Source organism: Eucalyptus grandis, chromosome 6 (genome assembly GCF_016545825.1).
Source record: "Eucalyptus grandis isolate ANBG69807.140 chromosome 6, ASM1654582v1, whole genome shotgun sequence".
Taxonomy (NCBI): domain Eukaryota; kingdom Viridiplantae; phylum Streptophyta; class Magnoliopsida; order Myrtales; family Myrtaceae; genus Eucalyptus; species Eucalyptus grandis.
The window spans coordinates 46,273,901-46,301,499 of NC_052617.1; the positions used below are offsets into that span (position 1 = coordinate 46,273,901).

The window sequence follows — 27,599 nt, forward strand, 5'->3', positions numbered from 1 at the left end:
TTATGATATTTAAATAATAAACCACGCTTTCATCTAATAAAGTTTTTAAGTTTTTTTTTTTAAGAAAAGAAATTCAACAAAATCTCACACAGATCGAGTTAGGAGATCCTGAGTTCGAATCTTCCAGGCCCTTATTTACCTCCCAAATTAAATTTCCACCTCTTAGTATTAGGCAAAAGACCAGATTAAGTTAGAACAGTTAGCAGTGGTCCAATAAAATTTCACATGATTAATAAAAATTTTGTATGATTATGATCGAAATTGCATAAGATACTTGATACGAGATGGCGCCACCGTCCCTTAATTAGGACCTAATTATACATATTTCAAAACAGTCGGACCTAATGATAAATTTCCGAAATATTTAGACTTCGCACGAGTTTTTAGAACCCGTAATCTCCCTTACAAAGGAAAAACCCCCCTTCCCTTCTCTCACTCCCTAGCCCGCCACGCCTCCACCGCGGCGACCACGCCGCGCCGACTCGCCACCGCGCCTTCTTGAGCTCAAGGTCCGTCTGTCTCTCTCGCCACCTCACCGTCGGCTACGGCTGTCGCTGAAGCTCAAGGAGCGTGCGCGTCTCTTTCTCTCCGCGTTTTCTAATCCGTGCGGTTGCGCCGCCGTCTCGCCTCCCTGTTTTTGATCTTATTGAGCAATGCGGGTTCCGTACGTGTCGAGTCCAATCGGTTGTTGAGTTTTAGTCGCGTTCGTTTTTTCACGGTGGTCTCTGCCCTCCGAAAGCTTGATAATCTTTACTTGGCTTCTCTATTTGAGCATGCTCCGGTGCGATTTTCTTTGCAATTACTGATATGTGTGATCATATTGCTTATTCTTCTGTTGCTCTTACCTGCAAATCTCTCTCTCAGGAGGATTTCTTTTTTTATCGCTCTGGATTGCATAACAATGGCGAGAGCGCTGCAAATTTAGACACTGGTTTTTTCCTTCTATATCGAGGTTATTGTCATTAATTGGTACAAGTGGCCAACTGCTGTTGGCTATAGGAGGTTGTAGAGTGTCCGAAGTTAAGTTAACAATAGTTTTTGGATAGTCACCAACGGCTGTAGCGTCTGGTGCCTTAAGTTTGAGGATGATTTCTTCAGTATAAATAAGATGTCAGATATCCATTTGTTTTTAGCATTGTTTAAGTTTTACATCAATTGGAAGTTCAAATCCGAAACTATTTGACAGGAACCGAGTAACAGTTCCTGGTTGTTCTGTGGGCAGTGATGGGCTCTGATGGAAGTAAAAGATCAGAGGCTCCTCGAACTGTCAGTGTCAGAAAGTTTGCAGAATCTAGAGCCGCTGAAGTTGAGAATCTACACTCCATTGTAGCCAACAGATTGAGCAATAATTTTCGCTCCCAAAGGAATAAGAGGAGGAGAACCACTGCCCATGACAACCAACTGGCCAACAGAAGGCATAGGAAGAAGCAAAAGAATTCACAGGTGGCTGGTGCTGATCACAACTCTACAGCTCCAGGCAAAGTTCTGCGATGCGTACGACGCAGAAATGAGCTGAAACAAAATCCCGAGAGTGGTTTCTGTACATCTGGGGATGGAACTAGGAGATTTAGAACTCATGTTTGGCATGCGAAGCGGTTTACTATGACCAAGTTGTGGGGCTTTTACCTTCCTCTCGGTTTGCAGGGCAGGTGATCAATCTGTCTTTTTCATCACTAATATCATGACTTGATGTTTTTAGCGCATTAGAGCAATTGACAGGTTAAGCTAAGCTTGGTCTTTTTGTATCCCTATAGGATTCAGCCTTCAGAAACTTGTCTTTTGCCCCCTTCTTAAACTGGTTTATTTATGGATGTGACTGGAATTTGAATCCATAGAAAGAAATATGCATTGAGACTTTTCAAGATATTTATTTTTATTTTTTCTGTGTTGTAGAGGGAGAGGTTCAAGAGCTCTCTTGAAGTGGTATAAGCAAGGAGTAGTCATCCATGATGCCAGTTACCATTTTGCTGTCCAGTTGGAGGGTCCAGAGGTGGCATCTTATGTCTTTGAACCTACATAATTTGTGTCATTATGTATACGTGAGCTCATTTCTTGTTTATATTGTTACTTTTGTCAACTGATTTATATATGCCATATAAGAAAGAACTTTTTGCATTGAAGCTTTAGCAGCTTAAGCAATCTGATTATAGTATTAGCTTAGAACTGGACAGTCTCCTCTTTTGTTCAGTAATATCAATCATTATTAAACTAGTAATTAATTTCTATGGTTGCAGGATTCTTTAGTTTCGGTGTTAGATAGAGTACTAGTTCCATCTCCATCTGCTCATCCAATGGACATGGCTCAGTCAATTCTTTCTGGCGTTACATATGGAAGGGCTATGGTAAATAACTTCAATGGAATTCAAGGTAAACAAATGATGAATTTGGATTCAAATTTCGTAACTTCTTAACTCATGTCTTGCAGCTTCATCACGTTGGAACACCTGTTTCCAAGCCAATTGCTCCAGTTGTGTATATGTGGAGACATTTGGACCAGCATAATACTGGTAAAGTTCTGCAGAATTGCGCTTTAAATGAGGAAGGTGTACCCAAGAATATCGATGGCTCTATTCCATTTCGTCAGCTATGGGTCTGGGTTCATGTATCAGCCTTTACTGAAGGATATGATGCTCTAAAGTGTGCATGTCAAAAGGAGGTATATATTATAGTTCCTTCACTCGGTTTATCAATCGAGTATATTAGGACTATGACATTGGTGGTAGAAAAATTGTATATATATTAGGACTATCACATTAGTGGTAGAAAAATTGTATATCCACTTTTCCTCGAACCAAAGTCAAGCTTCTGGTCGTAGCAGATTTATGTTTCCAATTATTGCCATGTTTATTGAAATCCCTAACCTCCCTTCTACCGAAAGAAAAGAAGAATATAGAAGGAAAAAAGTTTAAAAATCACAGCAATTTCGGCTTTATATTTAGAGTGTTGCACTAACTACTTAATCCACTTGACCGGACTTCCTGCTCATTCTGCTAAATCTAGAATTTCAAAGTTGATTATCAAATCACTAAAATATTGGGCTCCTAGCAATTAATAGTGGCTGGTATGGCAACAATTCTCTGCGCCTTTATTGTCTCCTTTCTTTCATGTCAGATGGATGGATTGGGTAGTTTGATCCAGTGCTCTTCGCTTGAGGGTCACCTTACAAAGTTGGAAGTTATGGGATCAGGTGCTTTTAAGCTTCTTCAGAAGATTTTACATCCAATAAAAAAGTGAGTTATCAAAGAGCATGATAATTCCAATTTTTCCTTCTTGTTTATTTGGAGTTGGCTAAATGGTTCTGGCTGGTTGTGCAGCATTTTAGAAAGACCTTTTCAGTTGAAGAAGCATTCTTCTGTCGAGGATAGTAAGGACGAAAAGCAGACAGAATGTGATTTGCTTCACAATGAGGATGATTTTCCTTCTCGTGCAATTCTATCTCTTATGGTCGAGGACCCTCGGGAATACAATGATGAAGAAGCTGTTGATGATTCAAAAATGATAGCTGTTAGCACAGTTGATGAGGTTTTATCACATGTAACTGAAAAGCAGCCATCTATGACAGAACCTTTGGACAAAGGAGCAGGTTTACTCCTAAGGTCACAGGCACATCATGGTTTGTGGGATGCTGCTTCAGGAATAGGAACCCCAATTGAGGAGAATGTTCTTCACATGGAGAGGCAGAGGAAGCGTATGGATTTCTTGTGCTTGGATAATTTTAATTCCGGGATGTCCAATTCTTTACGTAGGTCGCAGTCTTCAAGATCTTGCCCTATAATGCTTCTAAGAAATGGGAGCACAGATGACCGTCTTAAAGGGTAATTAAATTTATCTCTTGATCTCATGATAAGTTTCTGGCTTGTTGCTCTATAAGACATCTTGATAAAGGGGATGCTTAGCTGCAGAAATTATTTACATGAACGCTTGCGATAGATTTTTCTTTTGTTTTATTTTCTTTTTCTTCTTTGAGAAATCTGAACTTCTTTTGCTCACTTGAGAGTACGTCAACCCTCTGGGCAGCTGTAATGTAAAGATGCAGGAGGGATGAAGAATTTCTACATTTTTATTCATCATTGGAGAGATTTTCTTAGAGAATTTATATAATCTTTTAGTCTGAATTGGAAAAGATCTTGACCTTGTGCTTGGTTTATCTGATAATTGTCCAATGAAAGAAATTATTAATAATAGGTGCTGGAGCTGCTCTGTAGCTATTTGTCATTTGCAACCTATTAGTCTTCTTTTTTCCTTTTATTGTATCCTCAGCAGTAATAGTTATTTATATTCACTCCTGATTATGACTTTGAATGTCAAGTAGTTTTATGTGTTGATTAGTCTATGCAATAACATGAGACGGTAATCAGACAAGCCTCTGATCTGAGTATCCAAGTTCAAGGACCTCCTTAGGAGGTTGCAATGGGCTATCTGTGTGCGTGTGTGATGATTACTTGCCACTTCCATTATTCTCCAACCCTGTGTAGAATACTCTTCATATAAAAGATGAATTCATAATTGTCTCGTTCTTTATAGATGGTCAATCATACTCCCCTTGAGTTGGGTCAAGGCCTTCTGGATTCCTTTTATTTCCAAGGGGGCTCATGCCATAGGTTTGAGGGAGAAGCGCTGGATTGCAAACAATGTAAGTTCTGAAGCATGAAATTTGTGATCTACTATGGCCGGATGTTAAAAGTAGCATACAATTCTCATTTGGCAGGCTTACCTGCCCTACTTTCCATGGGATTATCCTGATTGCAATGCGTATACCTCCCTTATGGCAATCGAAGCCGCTGCTTCTCATTCAAAAGCAGATCGCCGTCCTCCTGCAGTCAGAGCTCTAAAAGTTCCCATTCCACCACCATGGAGTACTATTTGCCCTTTTGACAAGGCATATACTGCTGGGGTAGATACTATGATCTCCAGTGAAAGAGGCACAAGCAACGGCAGTTCATCAAGCTTGACAAATAGTACCTCAGGCGTGACACCATCCAGACCTTTAGATTATATGTGTGGTTTTAGGGGTTCTGTAGTCAGGACAAACAAGGAGCTGACCTGCTTCCTTCAAGATAACTACGGCGGTCATTCATTTTTATTTCCTTACAAAATGGTGAATGATAGGAGTTTCTTGAAGGCTTTGAAGGACAAGAGTAATTTTAGCGGATTGGCAAATGGGATCGCTCGAATCATGCCTCGTCATGACTTATGTTTCCTAAGGGTGATTCTGCACGCTTCAAAGGAAGGTTTCTTTGAAGAAGGAGCGATTGTATGTGCACCTCGTTTCACCGATATATCATCAAGGGCTTCGAGGTAGTGACTTCTCTCAATTTTATATTATCATGATATTACATTCTTTCAGCTTTTCTAGAATTTTCTCTCATCATTATTTGCTGTGTCCGTTCTGGTTGTTGTTATCTCCCAATTTTTCTTGGGCCATGTTATCTATATGTTCCTGGAAAATACAAAATAGGAGGATATGATGTCTGCACCAGTCCAGTTTGATGGGTGCAAATACATCTTTCTCATGTTGTGAGTTTGGGGAAATTTTGAAATGCAGTTTTGTATTTCAAAGTCTTTTGATTGAAAATTTTGGTGCTTGGTAAAATTCTTTACAAGTTCTTGACCCCAAAGTCTGCCTTTCACACCCATGGTCCAAAGCAGCCTCCTGCTTTCACTAAATCACCTGAGAAGCCAAAGCTGCTTTTCGAATTTTTCAAAAACTCACCCTTAGAGGGTTTAATATTTCCCTCCCCCTCCCTGACTCTTGAGGGAATAAGTGAAGGTGTTAACTTTGCAGGTGAAACATCAATAGAAGCATTTCTTTTTCTATCATCATATCTCCTCAATCCAAAGCTTTGGACTTACTTTATTGGCTTTGTACCGTTCTAGCTTATTCATTTGAAATAACCCTCTGCTTGCCATGCCATTGACTTGCGATCTCAGATCTGTCCTTTAGGATCTCTCTCTCTCTCTCTCTCTCTCTCTCTCTCTCTCTCATACTTCAGATTTCTATGCTGCGCTTGATGCAGGCTAGAAAACAATGAAATCGGTCTACAAATGCCACAATCGGCTGCAACATCGTACTTCAAAGAGGTTTGTCCTGGCGAATGGGAAATCCTAGTGCCAGAGGACCCAATTGCTAGGGAGAGTCACCGTTGGCCTATTGGATTTGTCACAACAGGATTCATTCAGGGCAGGTTGGAGAACATCCTTTCCTGAATATCTATTTCTCAATATCATGCATAAAAATATTTATGCGTAAATAGTGCGCATGCTTCCAAACTGTCGTGATACTGCATGCAATAATGGTTTTTCTTTTCCTTATTCAGCAAGAAGCTGACAGCAGAAGCTTTTTGTGAGGTAAACTATCTAGCTCATCTCAGAGAGGAGCAATGGACTGAGATGTCCATGGAACGGAGGAAAAAGGAGATATATGTTCTAGTAAGGAACATGAGGTCTTCAGCATATAGACTTGCTCTAGCCACTATTGTTCTGGAACAACAGGAAGACGATTTGGAATTCATGTAAGATGGCGGTCTCCTGTTTATACCTGATGGCATTGGACGAGCTTGTAAGTGTAGGACAATTTTGAGTTTGCATTCAGTATATTATGCAGCATTGGTCTATGAGATTTTGGAGTCTTTTTTTTCTGAGGACAAGGAGCTAGTGATAGATATGCAAGCCTGGTTCTTTTAAGTTTCTCAAATACCTGCTTCTCCTGAGGTTGTGACAAAATTTAAAAGAGGTGATAAGCCAAGGATAATTTTCAAAGTGAGGAGAAATTGGCGACATTTTTGTTAGATAGTCTCTTTCTCTTTTGCCAATTTTTTCTGGTGCTAACTCTTTTTTGTTAAATCAAATGACTTATGACTGGAGTCATGGAAGAGGCAAAGCAATTGTAAATAATTTTAGGTTTTAGTGAAGAGTGCCAAGAGAGCATCATCAGTACAGCTCCAGCATCCACAGGATTGTAAAACCCCAGTTTAAGCTCTCAAATATGACCTCAGTGATTAGTTGATTAGGTTGTACTCTTTAGATCACTAATCTGGACACCACCATAACATGCTTTGCTATGTCTAGTGTGACTAGCCAAGCCTTATGGTTGCCATTCATAGATTGAAGACAAGTTTAATTGGAGTCCACTGCCGACTACATTTAGCAGACAATGTGGTTGACACTGAGCCTAATGGTCTGGTTGAGTGAGAGACGTGGATGTGGTATCACTTTTTTAGTCAAAACTAACAAGTTGGCAGATAAAATTTGAATGAAAAAGAAAAGATGCGCCACTTGTTATTACCATGGTAAGTATTCTGAATTTTGTTGAATCAAACATTTCTTGGATAAACAAATCACAGGACAATCGATTGATTTCCAATGGTTGCTGCTGTAACTGTTTCTCATTTCATGTTGTGCTATTTCGAGCTATCTGCCGATTCAAACTACGACCCTTTACAAGCACCACCAATATCTCCTAGTGCCATGTTAAGCACATCTTTCCATGGGATGCACTAGTGTTGTTGTCACCAGATCATCCAACCCGCCTTGCTATGACCACTATATAACTTCTCATCATCCCCCTACAAGTTGATGCTTGTCTGAGCCATCAATGAAGCGGAGCAGGTTGTACTTCTATGTGCCAGCATGGCAGATGTTGCCCCAAATCAGCCCAGTCCAGTACAGTTCCAGCAACATCAGCCAAGCCACCGCTTTCACGTAATGTCTCTCAGGTACATCCATGTGTGATGCATTCCCTACTGCTATTTGGGAACTGGGTCTCTCAATGGGGGCTCGATGAACAATTTGGAAGGATTCAAGCACACTGATTGATTGTTTGATGACACTATGGCTAACTTTTGCTTAAGCAAAATAAATCGGCAACAAACTGGTGTTCTTTGCTCTTTCTTCTTCTATTCAGACCTATATAATTGTGGGCTAATTGACATTATCATGTTCATTCATCTATCTTTGCGACAGATTGTTGCTAGCCTGACATGGTGTTGAAATGAGGCAGCGAAAGTTGCCATTTGTGATCCGCTGCTACTCAATGTCTCTCAAAATTCCAATTGGAATGTTTTTTCTCCAAGAACGTGATTCTCAGCTGGGTTTGCGAGTTTCTGAAGTCAAGTCGATAAATTTCTATATGCTCAGCTGAGCGAGATTAATTATCTCAATGGATGTTATGCTGCAAACAGGACTCAGTTTCACAGCTAGTGTGCATATGCCACCAATTTTCCCCTCTCTTCACATAGGGTCCATTAGAGGCCCTTGCTTGTTGGCAAGTACAAACATCTCAACATCGCTTGTGTTGAGGCACCTCCACTTTCTAAAGGTAAATCTAGTGGTCCAGGCATCTGTTCTCATGTTTACATCAAGCACGCATACTTTCCATTTGTCTGTTAAAAGATGTGCATGTTGGAAACGCTTCAGCACTCTGTTCAGAGAACCATGGAGGTTTTCTGATTGCCAGTATGGGCTAGGCTTACATAGAGAATATGGAAAGGAAAAAGAAAATCTAAAACGAGTGCTTGAGTGTAATCTGTTTCCTTGCAAACGATTAAACCCTAGAGAAGTGAAAGGATCCTTCTGTTTGGCTATCTTTTGCCTAATAATGCGAAAAAGGTGCTGCTTTTGCGGTTATTTGACTTGCTTTATTTGGTACCTTTTAGAAGGTCAATAGACGTATCTGATCTTGTACTCATGGAGTTGACTTTCTTTCACTAGTGGGAACTCATGCCTCAGTTTTCGATGGTTTACTTCTGTTTGAAGGATGTTAGTTTTGATGTGAAAATAACATCGGTTTGATGGGAAAAAACCCGACGATCGTATTAACAAAACCCCAAAAAAAGGAAAGGAAGGGAAGAATGATTTACTTGGAGAGTAACATATTTTAGGATGAAATGTTACATACGGATTCGCTGTCTGGGCTTGTTTTGGTGTCAGTGTGTTTGCTGCTTTGTGGACTGTTATATTGGGCTGCATGAATACCTTTTGGCAGGGGCTGAGAGGAGACCTATGGTATTTCACGTGCAGATGCCTACCCACAGAAAGCTTATTGAATGGCAACTGCAGATGGACAGGGCCTATCCAAGAGCAAAACAGATTATCACCGCCCACGTTGACATCCTCCACAAGCTTGCTGAAATCCTTATAGAGGAATAAACTGCTGACAGAAAACAGTTCATGAGCTTCTTTATTTATGGAAAAGCCAAAGCTGTGTTGCGTAATTTTGTTTATATGGTTTGGAGGAAAAGAACAATTAGAATTTAGAGTGAGTCCCTTATACCTGGTACACATTGGTGACCACTAAGGCTGCGCATGACAACGCTTCTTGGCTGGGGAAGAGTTTTTTTTTTCTAGAAATAGTTATTTTCTATTTTTATTTCGGGGAATAATTTCTGAGTAAAAAAACCCGTTAGGTAACTACAAAAATTTTCTATTCTTGGAATAGAAAAAGAATAGAAATGTGTTTGATAACGCAATGCAGTTTCTTTTTATATTTATTCATTTTTTATTCTTGCTCACGGATCGCCGCTTGCCGCTGCCGCCGCATGACCACTGGCCGCCGACCGTCACCGCCGCTGCATGATCGTCGGTTGCCGATCGATCGCCGCCGCACGACTGCTGGCCGCCAATCATCATCGCCGCCGCACAGCCCATCGGCTGCCAACGACTGTCAGCCGGCGGCGGCAGTGGCCGGCGGTGGGTGGTGGCTCTAGGCGGTTGAAGGTGGCCACGGGAAGAGAGAGAAATAAAAGAGAAATAAAAAGGAAAATTAGCTTATTTCTAAAAATTGTTCCAAGAAATAATAAGCAATTCTTTTTTTTTGCGTTTCTGTTCCAAATTTATTCCTGGCTAACTTTATATTCTTGGGAATAAAAAAATAATTTGGCATTACCAAAATAGGTTTATGTTCTTTTTTTGTTCCGGAGAACAAAGAAACATAAATTTTGATAAATAGAAACGTTCTCATGCGCTACTTAAATCAATTCTTTTGACCAAAAATTGGAAACCATGGCATTCATAAAAGCATCTCTTCCCCATATCACTCTGTATATTATTGAAGCATGAGCATCATAAATATTGCTCTCTGCGAGCTTTATTATGTCAGGGTAGCTACAAGCATGCAATAAGAATACATGTTTTTTTGTTCACTTGGTCCTTTCCTCAGAAAAAAAAAGATCTCCAAATAGAGGGACATTGCGAGGCTTTATGATCAGAAACGTTTCGAGCTTTGTCGAGAACTCGGGTATTCTTTGGCACGTGTACATAGCTCTTCAGTTGCTCTCACGGAATCTGCTGAGAAAATCTCCATGGCCTTGAATATGTGCTTGAGACATGACTGCACGCTACTCCCAGCTGTAACTCCACCTCGAGCGCTTAGGGGAGCAGCAGAATCTTCCCGAAACTTCAATACCGCAGATTGGTCCTTGGCTTGCATCTCCTTGTGAATCTTCTGCTCCGTCCTCTCTATTAACTTAACCTTCCTCTCCATTTCTTTATCTGCTGACATTTTCTGCTGCAATGTCGCGAAGTGTTGCTCGTAGATCTTATTGACGGTCGACATAAGTTCTTTCATCGCGTCGACAACCTTCTTCTCGGTTAGCTTGTCCAGAGATTGTGACCACTGGTTGCAGATCACGAAAACTGGCGGCGCTCCAATTCTGCCGGGGGAGAAGGGGGCGACACCATCTGGTGTCTGTTCCGGTTCATGCGGAAGGCACCGCGTGAGCCAGCTATTTAAAGCTCTGATGCAACCCTTTTGGGCAAAGACCCAGTTAGAGAAGCATAAGGTCCAGTTCTGAATCTCAAGCTTGATCTGGACGAGCTCCTGAAGATGGTCCGCATCAATTTGTTTCGGGGTAGATAAAATCGAGTCCAAGTTCTTTGCTTTCGCAACTGCCCTGCACTGACCCCTGTGGCACTCTTCCATAGACTTCCACATCTCCAACCATCTTTCAAAAATAAAGAAACAAGAAGTATGGTGAATAGAATCAATCACGGTTTATGATATCCATGACAAAACGAGTTGGAAGGAGTAAGTAGCGAGTCAAGATGTATACCCATGAAGGAGCTGCTGGATCCAAGGCCAGAGCTCGTCGTCCCTGAGCTTGTTCGCTTTGATGGAAATCTTGTGAATGACGTGAATTGCGATCTGCAGTTTTGTGGACAATGCTCGGGTCATGGCCCGAGTCGCTTCGATTTTACCCGCCTCGGCGCCTTTGTTGCTCATCTGGCTCAGCTCCCTACACTTCTTCCCATACATTACGCGCAACTTTTCCTCAGCCTAATAAGAAAAGTAGGATAATATTTTATATGGCTTCTATCAATTAAGTAATCACACAAAGCAAAAATACCCCAAAGCCTCGTGACTTTAATGTCTTAACCCATCATATCGGTTTTCTTTTCTTTTCTTTTTCGGGTAAAGTGAGAGCCAAGAGAGGAATCTAATAAAAAAATTCATTAATTCTGCAAAAGAATATGTGACTTTTTTCTTGTTCAAGATTCTGCCTAAGCACCTTTTAATTGGGTCTACTTTAGACCTAACATAACATGAGGACCAACTCAACCAGCTTGACCTTGGAGTCAACCCATTTTTTGAGCTTAGTAAGTCATGAATGTGGAGGAAAACTGAAGCATGACAATATATAGCATTCGGGTGAACATTGTATTCCATATATGCTCTTTACCTGTGTTGATTTTCTCCACATGCCAAACTCGAATTTTCTTTACGGTAAAAAGATTGATTCAGTGTGATTTAACTTGAGAATTAATTGATTAGGCTGATTCTAGTCAGTCCCGATCAATTGATCTAAGAAGTGAGATTTGATTTACAATCATCGCCTAGCATCTTAATCTAGACCCACCTAAATTCCAAATGTGAAACTGTGAGAAACATCAAAGTCCACCGTATACTCTTTTGTTAATAACTTTGATACCTTATAATGATTGGCCTGGAGACTCAACTAGTATATGCTATATGGCCATAAGCATGACAAAAAGGAAAAGCTAAGTAAAGTGAAAGGGAAAATAAAAAAGGCAAAAGCCAAAGCGAGATTCAATTTAAAAGCAGCTCCACTTCAACAAACACTGACACAAGAATACAAAAGATGATACCCTCAACTAACCTTGACTTCACTGTAGAGCTTCTTCTCCCACATGCACAGCTTCTTCAAGGTGCCCGAGAAATTCCCGGGCGAGCCCACCACCGCATCCGCGTCTCGGTCCCCATCCCCTTTTGCAGATGCGCCCTCTGCTTTCGCAGCGAGGCTTGCTCGCGACGTGGCTATCGCATGCAACGTTGTCTTGCTTGGAGCTGTCATTAAGGAAATCGTTAAGTAGGGTTACTGCCCTTCGCTAATATGAGGGACAGAATGATAACGATGTGATTTGTCCTTTTTAGCAGAATCTAAACATGGCTCGGTTGATGATTAAGTTTACTATTTGCTCGAAATGCCATTGATAATCTCTTTTTCTCGCAAATAGTGAGAAAAGTAATCAAGACCACGCAAAGAATCCTTGATTCTATTTCTCAGGTATTACCTTGGTAGACGCCGTTCTTGTGGTGGTAACGAAACCTTGCGAGGTCGAGCAGTCTTGAGACCTTGTCGCCGGACTCCGAAGCCGCTTTAAAGAGAGATTCAACTTCTTCGATGATCTCGGACACGTCTCTTCCGCTTTCTCCATCTTTCGGTTCAGCAGAATAACTGCACCTCTCTCTGGGTTCAACTTTCTCCGACACGGAAACTGAAGGCACTTTAACGTAGTAATTGCTCTTTACGTGCTCCCTCTGTCCTGCTTCCATTCCCTCAACAGTAACTCCATGATCTCCATGAGTGATTTCCTTCGGAACTTTGCTCTCTTCCTTCGATCTGTTGTGACTAGCAACAGGCTCTGCGTATCCGTCGTACCCGTCGAAGAAATTCAGAATGTCCCACGTCGAGTCGGTTGGGGGCGGCGGAGGAGGCGGGGGCGGCGGCGCTTTCGGCACCAAATGGCCATCGTGCTGCGAAGAACGATAATAATAGGTCTGACTGGTCTCGTTATGGTCGTTGTAATGATCGTAAACCGGAAGAGTGTGAGTAATGGATTGAGCAGGCTGACTCTTCATGTAACTGATCGACACGAATTTCTCGAAGAACGGATTCAACGATTCGGGGTTGTAGTAATCGTCTTGCTCGCCGACACCGCGGGCATCGCTCCCCAAAAGAGGAGCGGTCGAGCTCGTGACGTTGTTGTTGATGTGGTCATCGTTGTCTTCGTCCTCGGAGTCGTCGAAGTGGATGTGAGAGCCGGACGAGGAGGTCGAGCCGGAGGAGGAGGAGGGGGAGTGATCGGGCGGTGCGGCGGCGACGCGAGCGGGCGGCTTCGACGACCTCCCGCCGTCGGTCTGGCGGGGGCTCTGATCAGAGAGGCAGCGGAGGGCGGCGCCGACCGAGTGGAGGGAGTGGAGGTAGGCAACGTGGGCGTCGGCGAGGGCGTAGCTACGGTGGAGCGCGTCCTCGAGGAGCTTCGTGCGGTCGCGGCAGAGGGAGACGGCGGGGAGGCGGTCGAGCTTGGAGTTGCTGCATCCCATGAGCGAAACCTACCCACTTCGGAACGCCCCCTCGGCTAAGCCTGGCTCCCGGGAACAGCACGCCGGAGACGGTGACCGGAGGAAAAAGCTCTCTCTCTCTCTCTCTCTCTCTCTCTGCGCTCCGGCTTTAGGGTTTTGGGCAAGCGGTGAAAGAAAGCGAAAAGCGCGAGGGACAGAGAGGAAGATGCGGAGTAAGTAAGGGGAGATGGACGGTGGGTTTTTACTTCGTTCCTTTCTGTAGTGATGCGACGTTGGGGGTCTGAGGCTTTTGATGCACCCAGCTTTTGAGGGCTTTTTTCTCCAAGTTAAATCAGGAAACTGGAATCGCAATTATCTTCTTTTTCCTTTTTCGCGAGCGCCAGACATGAAGGCCCGAAACGAGGAGAGAGGAGGTGGGATTTTAGGGCAGTGAAGGAGAAGACAACGGTGGAAAAATATGCTTTTTCTCTAACAGTCGTGTGAAACACGAATCATTAAAACGAGAAAGGAAAAAAGAGGTGGCGGGGCAGAGAAGAGTGGTCCTCCGTATGGTATATGGTCATTCTTATTCTTCCTCGCATGGGCAAACTCTACTCTTTTCTTTTCTTTTTCACGCAGTTAATCGCCCGACTTTATCTTGATTCTACGTGGGTGTATTTGTTTTGAGAAAAACTTTGTAACGAAGAAAAAATACCCTCCGAAAAAAATGATTTCCTCTTTTCAAATTAAGGAATCAATTTTCCCGACTTTAATTTCTTTGATCGTAAATGATTTTCTGTTAGTCGATCATTTTCGGTAAACCAAAAGATCCACTCGAAAGAACACACTCCATGTGTAATTGGGATTTCTGCTTTTCTATTGTCGGGTTCTTCTGATGCAGAGAAAATTCGAGTAAGGATATGTCAGACATGCTGTGATTAAATTATGCCAAACTTTTATAAGTGGGTCGTTGAGTATGTCTTATCTAATCAAAACTACTTAAAGATCCTCTTCTAGCTTTAATCCGCCAAGTCATTTAATTTATATATTTATATACATACACGCATATTATATATATCACTTTTATAGAACGATTCCGTATGTCTATAGTAGTACACCTCGATCAGTAACAATATTAAATTAGACAAGTCGAGGGAGAGAAACACTATATACAGACAAAGATTGTTGGAGTAGGAATTCCACTTAAACCTCCTTTTAAGGGGAGATGCCTAGGTCAGATTTAAAATCCCCATAATGGGCGACATCGCTTCCGTATTATATAACGTTGTGCTGCTTTTCAGTGGCTTCTTTCTGGCGAGGGGAAAGTAGAAGCAACTTGGGGAGAGGCCCTTTTCGTGGGTTAATACATTATTTACATTACACTCAGTAAATCGTCTCGCTAATTTTCATGTTAATCGCCCCGCGACGCCCAACGACCTGCTCGATGTCCAACTTTCCAAATGACAATCATTTCGACTTTTGATAAAAACCAACCGTTAAGATGATGTCTCGGTCCGCTTTTACCGAATCATAACGTTGTGCGAGAAGAAGCCAAAGCTCTTTAATGAGTCATGATGGAGTTGTATCATTGTTTGGTTTGAAAAAAGGAATTTCCACCTTGGATTCCTGGCCCTCTTTTTGGTTTATCCCAGCAGTGCCCGCTGCTTTGGAAAAGTCCCCTGTCTGAGATTTGTTAAAGGATTTCATTAGAAAGTCGTCTTGATTAATAATTAAAATATGGAGACATTACAATGTTTAGCGATCTGAATGGGCTTGTGATATGTCCAATCGATGCTTTGAAAATTCTTCCTTGTTATGTATGTGTGTCGGCAAGTATTTCGGGAGCACCCATCGAGTCTTAACGTCTCATCCCTAGGGGCTTATATGCTCACTTCAACCTTTCCTCCTGTGGAAAGTAAGGAAATAACCGTAGCTTGAGATATGTAATTAAGGAGAGCTGATGTGCACATCGATATATATAAAGACTGTCACAATGTTGGCAAAGTCAGGTGCTGAATTGCAACATTCAAACGCAAATGCATCCGAAGGTTCTGCAGATAAATTTCGCTATAAATTTTTGAAACTTTTATTGAGAAAACATGCCCATATGCCACGTGGGCATGTTTTCTAAGAACCAATTAATCAAATGCACTTATACAACCCTCCTTCTTGAGGTATGAATCATTTTCAATGCCGCTACCTTAAGAAATTTTTATATGTTGAGTTGGATTTTTGAAAAAGATGAGTGAGCACGTCCATCTACTTTTAAAAAGGAAATAAAAGTTAAGGCCTCAAATATTTCATTTGAAAGTTTATTTTCCTAATTTGAGATGAATATCTTGTGGTAAAAGATTAACGTGTAACTTTTTTCATAAGTTACTTTAACATATCAAGGTAGGAATCATTTCCAATGCCGCTACAGTAAGAAATTTTTATATGTTCAGGTGGATTTTTAAAAAAGATGAGTGAGCATGTCCATTTACTTAAAGAAAAGGAAATAAAAGTAAAGGCCTTAAATAATTTCATTTAGAAATTTCTTTTCTTGATTTGAGATGAATATCTTGTGGTAAAAGATTAACTTGTAACTTTTTTCACAAGTCATTTCAACATCGATTATTTTATAACCTGCATTGATTGACTGAGAGTTGGATGCTTTCAAAGTAGGTTTAACTTTACTTACTATTCCGAACTCACTGTGCTTAGGAAGGACAACTTGCATTTCCTATGTGTACTTAATAATCAAGGTTGGGATCATTTTCAGTGTTACTATTGTAATATATTTTTATATGTTTAGTTGAAAATTAAAAAAAAAAAAAGATGAGTGAGCATGCCCATCTACTTTTAAAAAAGGAAATAAAAGTAAATACCTCAAATATTTCATTTGAAAATTTCTTTTCCTGATTTGAGTGAACGTCTTGTTGTAAAAAGATTAATGTGTAACTTTCTTCACAAGTCACTTCAGCAAATTGAGATAGGGATCAATTTCAATGCCGCTACTGTAAGAATTTTTATATCTTGAGTTGGATTTTCAAAAAGATGAGTGAGCATGTCCATCTACTTTATAAAAAGGAAATTAAAGTAAAGGTCTCAAATATTTATTTGAAAATTTCTTATCTTGATTTGAGATGAATATCTTGTGATAAAAGATTAATGTGTAACTTTTTTCTCTTGGCCACCATTCAAATTTAATGGATCATAAGTCACTTCAGCGGATTGAGGTAGGAATCATTTCCAATGCCGCTACTATAAGAAATTTTTATATGTTGAGTTGGATTTTTAAAAAAAGATGAGTGAGCATGTCCTTCTACTTTAAAAAATGAAAATAAAAGTAAAGGCCTCAAGTCTTTCATTTGAAAATTTCTTTTTCTTGATTTGAGATGAATATCTTGTGGTAAAGGATTAAAATGTAACATTTTTTTCTTGGCCACCATTCATACTTAATGGATGATAAGTCATTTCAGCATATTAAGGAAGGAATCATAAACAATGCAATCACTGTAAGAAATTTTTATATGTTGAGTTAGATTTTAAAAAAAATTGAGTGAGCATGTCCATCTACTTTAAAAAAAGAAATAAAAGTAAAGGCCTCAAATATTTCATTTGAAAATTTCTTTTTCTAATTTGAGATGAATATCTTGTGGTAAAGGATTAATGTGTAACTTTTTTTTTCAACCTCCATTCAAACTTAAGGGAAAATTTCAAAAAAGGACATGAAGTGTCCTAATTTTCCCAAAAAGGACTCAAAGTGGATATTATTTCAAATAAGGATTTGAAGCAGCCAGGCTAGCGATGACTTTTCCGACCATCGGAAAAAAGAGGTATTTTGGTAAAAAAAAATTGTAACCATATTTTAAAAAAAATTTGTTTTTTATTTTATTTTATTTTATTTTTTCCTCTTCCCTTCCCTAGACATGGCCATCGACGGTCGGTGGAGTTCGCCCTCATCGCCTGGACAAGGGTCACCCCCATTGTATCTGGCGAGGGCGAAGGCGTCACTTGCCAAATTCGGCAAGGGTAGCCCTCGCTTGAGTCCAGCTTCCCTTCGCTAGCCAAAAATGAAAAAAGGGTAATAGACAAAAATGCCCTTTAGTTGAGGGGTCGGGTTTTTTTTTTTTTTTATGGGAAAATTCTAAAAAGGGACTTGAAGTGCCATCTTTTTCTCAAGTAAGGACCTAAAGTGGACATTATTTCAAATAATGACCTAAACTGCCATTACTTTCTCAACTAAGGGCTTAAAGTGGATGTTGTTTCAAATGAGGACTTGAAATAGTTATGTTTGTTTCAAATAAGGGCTTGAAGTGGTTATGTCCGTTGCAAATAAGGACCTAACTTTCCGACGGTCAAGGGTATTTTCGTGAATTGTCATTTTTTCCCCTTTTTCCTTCCTTTAAATTTTTTTTTTCTAGTTCTTCTTCTTCCTCTTCGCTAGTGGTCGGGCAGCCACTAGCAATGCCCACAGAGGGCTAGGTGACGGTCACCCTCGCCATCAAGGGCCACCCACACCGGCATAGGCAAGGGACGGCCTCGCCTAGGCAAGGCGACCCTTGCCCAGGGGCCATCTGCGAGGTCGGCCCTCGTGGCCCTAGGTGAGATCGATCTGGTGAGGGTGGCCTTGCCCACGGCCAATGAGGGCTAGGCGACTAGCGAAGAGAAAGAAGAAAAATCAGAAAAAAAGGAAGAAAGGGGGGGGAGGAATGCCAAATGACGAAAATACCCTTCATTGGTCGAAAAATTAAGCCAATGAGCGACCAGCCGAGGTTAGGTCCTTATTTGAAACAACCAAAACCACTTCAGACCTTTATTTGAAACAACTAAAATTACTTCAGGTCCTTATTTGAAATAAAATTCACTTCGGGTCCTTATTTGATAAAAAGATAGCACTTTAGGTCACTTTTTGGAATTTTCCCTTTTTTTTAGACTAATATACTTACTTTAGGCCCTTATATGAACCAAGTTCAACTTCAGGTCTCTATTTGAGACGATTTGGCAACTTCATGCATTTATTTGAAATAATATTCATTTTGGGCCATTATTCGAAAAAAATGATAGCACTACAAGTCTTTATTTTGAATTTTCCCCACAATTAATGAATCATAAGTCATTTTAGCAAATCAAGGCAAAGCAATCATAACAAACCACTGGGGGTTCGCCCCAGTGGCCACCCTTCCAACATGGAAGGGGGAGGTGAGGGGTTCAAATCCCCACCTTCTCGGGGGGATGGGGGTAGGGACGCGTAAGTTTCGAGAGTGGGTTGCGACTCCCACGCCCGCAAGAGGCAGGCAAAGTCTGCGAGTGAGTGTAGAGTAGGAATAGAGCAGACCGAAAAAAAAAAAAAAAAAGGCAGCAATCATAACCAATGCCGCTAGGGTAAGAAATTTTTGTGTCGAGTTGGATTTTTAGAAAAGATGAGTGAGCATGTCCATCTACTTTAAAAAATGGAAATAAAAGTAAAGGCCTCAAATATTTCATTTGAAAATTTAATTTTCTGATTTGAGATGAATATCTTGTGGTAAAGGATTAATGTATAACTTTTTTCTCTTGACCACCATTCAAACTTAATGGATCATAAGTCACTTTAGCAAATCAAGGTAGGAATCCTTTCTAGTGCCGCTATTGTAAGGAAATTTTTATGTGTTGAGTTGGATTTTTAAAGAAGATGAGTGAGCATGTCCATCTACTTTAAAAAAAGGAAATAAAAGTAAAGGCCTCAATATTCCATTCAAAAAGTTCTTTTCTTGATTTGAGACAAATATCTTATGCTACCTTTGATCGTCCGAATATGACTTGATAGGATAGCTTATGAAATTTATGGATTTTACTATATCCTATCAATTTTTTATCATATCCAATGTTCGGTGATTGTAGTCGGATATATATTCATATCATATAATATGCAATATTTGGTATAAACGACATATTAGTATAAATAAATAAAAAATTTATAAACGGAGATGATAAAAGTCTCTCGTGGCACTTTTACCTACTTTATTTTTATTTTCTTTTTATCTTATTTTCCTCTCTTTTTTTTTCAAAAATTAATTTCTTTGTTATTTTTGTCTTCCCGTTCCATCACTCTCTAGTAAAATTTTATGAAATAGTAAATTATACTAATATAGCTAAAATATTAAAATACCTAAAATATGTAATAAATATATTGAATCTATATTCTAAAATAGAATTAAATTTGAAGATATAAATTCAAATAAAATTAAATGTAAAATAAATAATTTTTTATTTTTTATTTTGAATTTCTTAAATTAGAATTCAAATATTATTTATACATTGAAATATATTTTATATATTTTTAATTTTTTTGGTCGAATAATTTTAATTTTGTTAATTTAAAATGTTTGTTATTTGAGAAAATAATTTTTCTAATATGTATATTATAAATTATATTTACCTTTATCTCATCTCCCCCGTGAGATAATTTTATTTGGTCAATATCCCCCTATATCCCACTTTATTCTCTCTTGAGTAAGTAACAAAATTTTATCCTATGTTGAATTTTATCTCAATTGTCAAATACAGCCTTATGATATAAGATTAATGTGCAACTTTTTTTCTTGACCACCATTCAGACTTAATGCATCATAAATTACTTCTGTTGATTGAGTTAGGAATCCTTTCCAATGTTGCTATTGTAAGGAATTCTTATATATTGAGTTGGATTTTTAAAAGAAAAATGCTGAGAAGATGGTAGTGTCACTTTGTGGAAAGTGACGATACTCTTCCGACCACACATTCCCAATTGTGTTGTCAAGCAATAGATTTTGTATGGTCTAATAATAAATTTTGTCAACATTCAAATTGAAGATGTGTGGTTAGGACAGTACCATCACTTTATGGAAAGTGATCGTATCGTCCTCTAAGCATTGTTCTTTTTAAAAAAGATGAGTGAGCATGTCCATGTACTTTAAAAGAAAGGATATAAAAGTAAAGGCCTATAGTATTTCATTTGAAAATTTCTTTTCTTGATTCGAGATGAATATCTTATGATAAACGACTAATGTGTAACTTCAACAGATTCCATTAACTTGAATCACGAAAGGACGCCATTTACTGTATTCATATATTCTAGAAACTAGATTAAACATTTATCCATAGTTTAAGATTATAAAAACAAAATAAAAATCATAGGGTAGCATTACACATTATGGCTCCGTTATTTTGCGGAAAGTCTGACATTTCTGATTTTAAAAAAAAAAGTTATTTTCTAAGAAAATGATGATATTTTTCGGTATTTGGTTGAAATCTGAAAATGAACTAGAAAATACTCTGTCGTTTGGTATGAAAAATCTAATCTAATTTTCTTTAATAGACAAACATTATTCAGGTGTTGGTAACTTATGTATAGGTAGTTAGGGAACTAGTTACAAGCACTAGAGTCTTGTTCTTACCATGATGGCTCCAACCTAGGCACTAGGATTGAAGCACGTGTGGACCTGAGCACAAGTAGGAAAGAACATGGTTCTGATTGGGCCAGTTCGACACCTAACCCAGGGACCAACCCTTATATTATTGGTTCTCAATTTTGGGACTAAGGACCGGATCAACCCCATGGGTCTAGTGTTGCTCCAGGGTTAATCCAGGACCAATTGCTTATTTTTTTGTTTCCTTTATTATATTCTTTAAAAGGGCAAACGTACTATCTCAAATTATATGTTCATCAACAATATAATATTGAGCAACCAAATTATGAAAACTACTACATATCAAACATAAATATAAGATAAGGTAACAACAACAACTTACAATTGTTAAAAGCAACAAACCATAAAAATGAACATGTAAGGCGAGCGGATAAAGGTGAGTAGTGAGGTGAGGTGAGTGAACAGAGGCGAGCGACAAGGTGAGTGGGGTAAGCGAAGAGAGGCAAGTCGTAAGTAAGGCAAGCAAGACCAAGACGGGCAAGCGAGGCCAAGGCGAGTGAAGAGGTTTTTATTTTTTTTATTTTTTGTCAATTCAGTCTAGGTTTCTACTTTTTAATTTACATGACAAATTGAACTGTGAAGAGAACATAGGAGACAATGCTAGAATTTAAAATAGACAAAAGCATATATTAGATATAATATTATGTACAAGGTTAGTCTGGGTTGGACTAACCTTAAATTCCTAGGACTAAGGATTGGTCGAGTTGGGCTCACCCAGGGTTGGTCCAGGGTGACCCTGGACCAATGCTTACCCTTAAGTGCAAGCACTAGGGTCTTGAGCCTCGAGCGCAACATTTGTGGACCCAGGTACAACCTTTATGGACCTAAACCCAAGTGTTGGGGATCCAAGCTTGGGCACTGAGATCCCATATTCGGCCTTTGTGGATTTGCGCTCGAGTTTTGGCACTAGGGTCTTAGGCTTTTGCCTTGATGGATCCAGGTGGGGGCGTAGGAATTTGAGTATGGCCATTGGCATCTCGGCCTCAGCCTTGGCGAACTCGAGCGCATTGGAGACCTCGTCCTAGAAGCTGATACCTAAAATCAGCTTTGGTGTTTCCATGACCAAGTTTAGAATTTTGAGCTCAAGTGCTGATATACAGTTATATTTTGAAAAATGATTTTCATGAAATGATTTTCCTAAATTTAAGTATAGATTTTTCGTTGGTTAAGAAATATGTTCCGATAACTCATTTTAATAAGCAAGTCAAACGTTCGGAAATGAGAAGACTGCTTTCTCGAAAAAATATTTTCCGCAAAATATAAGGAGATAAGTGAAAGTCCAGAATTTGTTAGCGTCAATTTCCCTTTCTAGTCTCGAACACATACCGAAAGAGCCTATTTGGAAAAGGCGAGAGAAAAAGGAATGAAAACGAATGTGGAAAATAAATAAAGATCAACCCAAGTCCCAAGTCCGGAACTCGAGAAAATATTTTATGTGATGGACGTAATAATGATACGATGTCGTTAGCCCTAAATCATTGTGCGCAAAGCTCAGGACGCGGTCAGCTAATTACCACGTGGCAGCAAGGTAGCCCCGTCACATCAGCAACAGCACACACGTGTCAGTACACCTTCGGACGTATTTAGGCGCTTCTAACGTACGGTGGAAGTCCCGGTTACACGCCAAGCAGATGGAGGAGATACGGGAAACCGAAGCCAAGCAAACGGAGGAGATACTGGAGATGCAGAGGAAGGAGCAGGGGAGCCAGAGCGGGCCGCCGCACATGACGCCTCTGAAGCCGTTGACCCACGACGCTTACGGCGGCGGGATGTACGGAAAGGACGACGATCAGGGCCAACAAGAGCGGCCGGCGAGCAAGCCGCCCGCCAGTGACACGCAGAGCGCCGATGGGCCGGTCGGGCCGCCGGTCCAGCCCAAGCACAGGCCGCCTCCCTCGACCGGGGACAGGGACCTCGACATCACGGGCCAATCTTATATTCAGTAATTTCGATTTGGTCGCTGTTCCTGGTTTTCTTTAATTTCTACTCTTCCGGTTTTTCGAACGTTTCGGTTTGTCTGGCATTTTGGGTCAGGAACTCCGAAAAATATGCAACTGTTCCCGAGTTTCTTGCTTATACAGCGTCCGAGGATAACAAGAATCGATGTTTATATGATTTTTATTTCTTTTTTTTTTAATTCGGGAAAATATCAAACAACGAAGACGTAATTTTCGGTGGCCAAAAAATACATCAAGAATTTGATTTTCACTGGACCGTCCCCAGGCCCAGACTGCATATTTCCTTCGAGGATGGCGCGTCCCAATTTGCAGTCCGGCCCTTCAAGGCCTCGAATTCACCCACGCAGTCCTCCCACCTCAGCCCGCGAATCCTCTCCCTCCCACGCGCCGCCTCCTCCCCCGCCACCTCGTCGAACATCCTCTCCCACCCCTCCTCCCACCCGCGCCGAGCGTCGCACAGCTGGAGGCTCCCGTTCTCCCAGTTGGTCCAGCTCCACCACCTGTCCATCGCCCGCATCACCCGCGCCACGCACCTCCCCCGGCACGCCGCCGCGCACGGCCTGCACTTGGCCCCGCTCAGCGGGCCCCGGCTCGACACCGCGGCCACCGGCACGCCGTAGCGAGTCGGGGGGAACGCGTAGCGGCGGTCGCTGAGGACGCAGAAGGACACGCGCCTCGCCGCGTGGGGCACGCGCTGGGCCCGGAGCTGGGCCCGGAAGGCGGCCTCCGAGTTGAGCTGCCGGAACCCGGCGGAGTCGAGCCGCGGGATCATCGAGAGGCGCGAGAGGGCGGCGGTCGAGGTGGCGAGATCGCCGACGCCGAGCCTGTCGTTGAGACCGCCGTAGTTGGAGCCCTGCGGGACCACGTAAGTGCCCCGTACGAAGTTGTCGGGGCCCAACGGGGCGGTCCAGAATCCGTCCACCCGGGTTCGGACTATCCAGTCGTAGGTGAAGTTGTTCCGGGTTTGGTAAGCCCGGATCATGTTGAGACAACCTTCGACCAAGTTGAAGTATTGAAGAAGGCCCTGCATGGAGTGCCAATGGGCAAAGCTAAGACTACAAGGGAAATAATTTTTTTAAATATTTGATCACCATTTTATATTTATAATTTTACCCGAGAGAATATTCAATTTAATAGTGGTCGCAACATGATGTCCATCCCATATTACACATTTGACGATAAGTTCTTAACTTAATAATTTGCCATCTACTTGTTTCTATGTCTTATTGAAATGGCCTTTTCCAAATATGGACAAAGATAGTGTTTGGGGAATTTATTTTACCGACACAACTTTATAGGTTTTATTGACTTAGACATTTGAGTTTACATTTAGATAAATAAACAAAAGTATATTTAAATGATAATTAAATTTTTTCATTACTAAGAAATGCAACGTGAATTTTAGGGAAATTTATTTCTAAATATTATGCCCCACATGTAATTATATTGCCTATAATTTCAGTCTATAACTTACAAAAATAATTATCAATCACTTAAATTGATTACAATTAAAATTTCAAATATAGTCTCTTTCTTTACATTTGACTCACTTAATTAGCAAATTCGTTTAGCTTGTGATCAAGATAGTTAGAGAGAAAAGTTGAAATGCAAAAAAAGAAAAAAACTTAAAAGACATTCAAATCCCACTCTCAATATATATGTTGTCGTTAACTAAAACGTAATCAAATTTCTTTTGAGTAAATTTGCTTTAATCCAGTAAAAATTCACACCGAATATATAGATAATTTCAATAAATTATAACTGATCAATAACGCGATTCATTAAACTGTTGCTGGGACATTAAATTGAATAATAACTCCCGTTGATTTAATATTTACAAAAAATATAATACTTATTTCATACGAAACCACCCGACCTGAATGCCACTGGGGGAGTTGAGACCGGTGAGAACTCGGGCCTGCGACTCATTCCAGCGAATCCGCTCGGGACGGAAGACGCGCACGGCGGCAATCCTCGGCGACTCCTTCAGCAACAGCAGCTTGTACGAGTTCTGGTCGAGCGGGCTGTGCAAGAACAGATCCGAGTTGGGATACACCTTGAGTATGTGCTCCACGATGGACGGCCCGGTCAGCTCGAACCGCCGTGCTGCTCCCACCAAGCAGACTGCCATCCTCGACCGGTCCAACTCGGCCTTCCGCCCCGTCCGAGCCTCTGACGTGCTGTTAGCCCATGGCGGCGGCAACCTCGGCTTTACGGGAGGCCCCAAGCTGCGAGTGCAGAGGAGGAGGGAGGAGTCCGGATGAAGAAGCGCCAGGAGCGAGAGGCTCGTCATCGTTGTTACTACGAGAAGGAGACGTGAATCGAGGGACGACGGCAGCGACGGCGACGACCACCTTCGGGTGATTATGTGCTTGGTGATTTTTGCTGGAAATTTGAGCATTTTTTTGTAGTTTTTTTCTGTATGAACAACGACGCGATGATCTTCTCGCTTGGTTGAGAAGGAAGATGACGGTGCCATGTTCAGATCTCAAGATCAATACGCCTTATAAGGATTTAGTCAACTGAGTTAGTTCATTATTCTTTAATTAAGTTAAAAAAGAAAGGGTTCTATAAATTTTCGCATCATTACGTACTTTCGGTTTTCCTCTTTTGTCAAAGGAGCTGCATCAGTTGAGCACTGCATCAGGTGAGCACTCCTACTACCCTACTTTTTTTTTTTTTTTTGAGCAAATACTACCCTACTTTAAAAATCATTCATTTCCTTGCAAATTCTACTGGATAAGAACAGTACCATAACTCTTATACAAGGCTCACTTGAATGTTTTAATTTTTTTTTTTGCTTATTTAAATGCTACAAATTTAAAAAATGATCACTTAAATGCCATTAACGATTTGTCTAACTAAAAAATCACTAGCGTTAGTGTGGACAAATTTTAAATATTTTTTAATAATTTCTTGATTTTTTTATTTTTATTTTTTAATTTTTCAGGACATGCAAGGGTTTTGCAGCAAGTGAGGATCATGAGTGACCTAGCCGGCCCTGAAAACAAGGAAAAATAAGAAAGAAAAACAAAAACTAAAAAATTCAAAAAAAATCAATATACGATGATTTGCCAGAAATGACACTCAAATAATCAATTTTACTCCAATGCGACACTTAAATGAGCAAAAAAAAAAAGTTTCAACACTTAAGTAAGAAATCGTATGAAAGTTATGACACTTGTTTTGTTATTTTTCCCCAAATTCAATTTAGGGAAGCATTTATCATATGACACTTGTTTTGTTATTGCAGAATGAACTCGTCAATTTAGGAATAATCCTGGGAATCCAGACTGGTACAGCGAAACTTGTCTGCGCAAGCCATTAAAAGAGAGAGAGAGAGAGATTCTTTAGGATTTAACTTTTGTTGCCTTTCACTTTCCCCGCAGAAGAATATTCCTTATTGCGCCATTCAAACCAAGAACATCGAATGTGATCTGCAGTTAATATTATCACCGAGTTCATTGTACTCTCTCCAACTCGATTTTCTTTTTCAATTTTTTTAAAGAAAAAACTCTGCTGCAAAACTTGCTTCATTTGGCTGTACATTCTCGGGGAGGTTTATGTGGAGGGAATAATACTATCAAATTGTTATGCCTCCGTTGACTTTTCATTATTTTAAGTAATGATAAATGAGCGGAGGGACTTTCCTAGAGTAGTTCCTAAGTCGCCCTCACACAAGGGTCACCGAGTCTTGCCCTCTCATGGATACTCCCTTAGCGATCGGTTCATGTTGTAACACTTTTTTGATTCGCTTGGTCCATGAGCATTCGGGTCGATTGATGGTTGCCAACTCTATCTTTCGACTAGGCGCATTTGCCACAAAGTTGGCCTCCCTAAACTTTTACTTACAACACATTGTCAAAATTTGCAAGGAAATCTTTAGCTTTGAGCTCAACTTGTTATGAATTTGGAAGTAGCTCATGACAGCGTTATTTATTTTCACAACGAATCACTATTCCAAGAGGTAGTATTGCCATGTATGAAGAAAATTGTAGAGGATTAGTAACTTTTGGTCACAACAATATTGAGACTTATGTGAAGACATGTCTTTGTGACATCTGGATTTTTCGCTCAATAAAATAGTGAGCTCCGAATGTTTGATGGTCCATGCTACGTTAACAAGCTTGCCATTGGACTACATTGTTTGCATCTTTACTATGTCATCATCGAGCGACGCCATTCTAACCTTATCTGAGGACACTTCTACATCACCAAGTTGTCGCTGCTATCTTGTTGTCAATAAACTATTTTTATCCAAGTATGCCAACTATTTCAAGAATTTTCAAGGCAACGGTCCTTTAAAGAAAAAAAAATATCAAAGACCTTTTTTTTTTGGCCTGACATCAAAGACTCTAGAATTTCCTCCACTTGAAGATTCGTGAACCCTCCCTTCACTGCTGCACCTGCCACGAACAAGATAACTATCCACCTGGCCAAGGAACGAGGCAAATAAGTCAACAATTACTGCCCAATATCGAGACAACTTTGGCGGTGGAAAGGGGCAGCGAGCAAATTTTCTCGAGAGGAGAAAGAGAGGAAACGGGGACTGCTCGTTCCTCCCATTTTTTTCCTCCCATTTTTCGCGTCCAAAACCCCCTGATTCTCTGGAAATTCTCTACAACTTTCCCGGTCCACACAGCAAGCAAGTTCTTCATTTCTTTCTCTTCAGCTTTTATACAAAGGCGG

The 27,599-nt window shown here is 40.6% G+C and overlaps 4 protein-coding genes across 9 annotated transcripts; 2 read left to right on the forward strand and 2 right to left on the reverse strand.

Annotated features, from left to right (window-relative positions):
* Window positions 1-379: 379 nt before the first annotated feature.
* Window positions 380-9,367, forward strand: LOC104450307 (hypothetical protein). 6 transcript variants are annotated; one of them, XM_039315489.1, is made up of 14 exons: window positions 380-509; window positions 1,223-1,649; window positions 1,894-1,990; window positions 2,235-2,342; window positions 2,426-2,656; window positions 3,112-3,230; window positions 3,315-3,815; window positions 4,525-4,633; window positions 4,709-5,298; window positions 6,018-6,185; window positions 6,318-6,559; window positions 7,344-7,715; window positions 7,963-8,317; window positions 8,984-9,367. In XM_039315489.1, exons 2-11 carry the CDS (start codon window positions 1,225-1,227, stop codon window positions 6,514-6,516), a joined length of 2,547 nt encoding a protein of 848 aa, XP_039171423.1. In that variant the 5' UTR covers window positions 380-509; window positions 1,223-1,224; the 3' UTR covers window positions 6,517-6,559; window positions 7,344-7,715; window positions 7,963-8,317; window positions 8,984-9,367. The 6 variants fall into 6 exon arrangements, with proteins under 6 accessions (XP_039171423.1, XP_039171419.1, XP_039171422.1 ...); XM_039315485.1 differs by having other exon boundaries at window positions 6,318-7,715; window positions 8,984-9,348; XM_039315488.1 differs by having other exon boundaries at window positions 6,318-7,715; window positions 9,019-9,348.
* Window positions 9,368-10,005: 638 nt separating this feature from the next.
* LOC104450310 (protein ALTERED PHOSPHATE STARVATION RESPONSE 1) lies at window positions 10,006-13,980 on the reverse strand. Its single transcript, XM_010064816.3, has 4 exons — window positions 12,529-13,980; window positions 12,114-12,301; window positions 11,049-11,272; window positions 10,006-10,940 (listed from the first exon to the last, which is right to left on the reverse strand). Exons 1-4 carry the CDS (start codon window positions 13,559-13,561, stop codon window positions 10,202-10,204), a joined length of 2,184 nt encoding a protein of 727 aa, XP_010063118.2. The 5' UTR covers window positions 13,562-13,980; the 3' UTR covers window positions 10,006-10,201.
* An 8,603-nt stretch (window positions 13,981-22,583) lies between these two features.
* On the forward strand, window positions 22,584-22,979 carry LOC104452126. The gene has a single exon (XM_010066647.2). The coding sequence runs from the start codon at window positions 22,584-22,586 to the stop codon at window positions 22,896-22,898; it is 315 nt and encodes a 104-aa protein (XP_010064949.1). The 3' UTR covers window positions 22,899-22,979.
* A 111-nt stretch (window positions 22,980-23,090) lies between these two features.
* Window positions 23,091-25,387, reverse strand: LOC104450311 (hypothetical protein). The gene is made up of 2 exons (XM_010064817.2): window positions 24,787-25,387; window positions 23,091-23,934 (listed from the first exon to the last, which is right to left on the reverse strand). The coding sequence occupies exons 1-2, from the start codon at window positions 25,309-25,311 to the stop codon at window positions 23,158-23,160; spliced, it is 1,302 nt and encodes a 433-aa protein (XP_010063119.1). The 5' UTR covers window positions 25,312-25,387; the 3' UTR covers window positions 23,091-23,157.
* Between the last annotated feature and the right edge of the window lie 2,212 nt (window positions 25,388-27,599).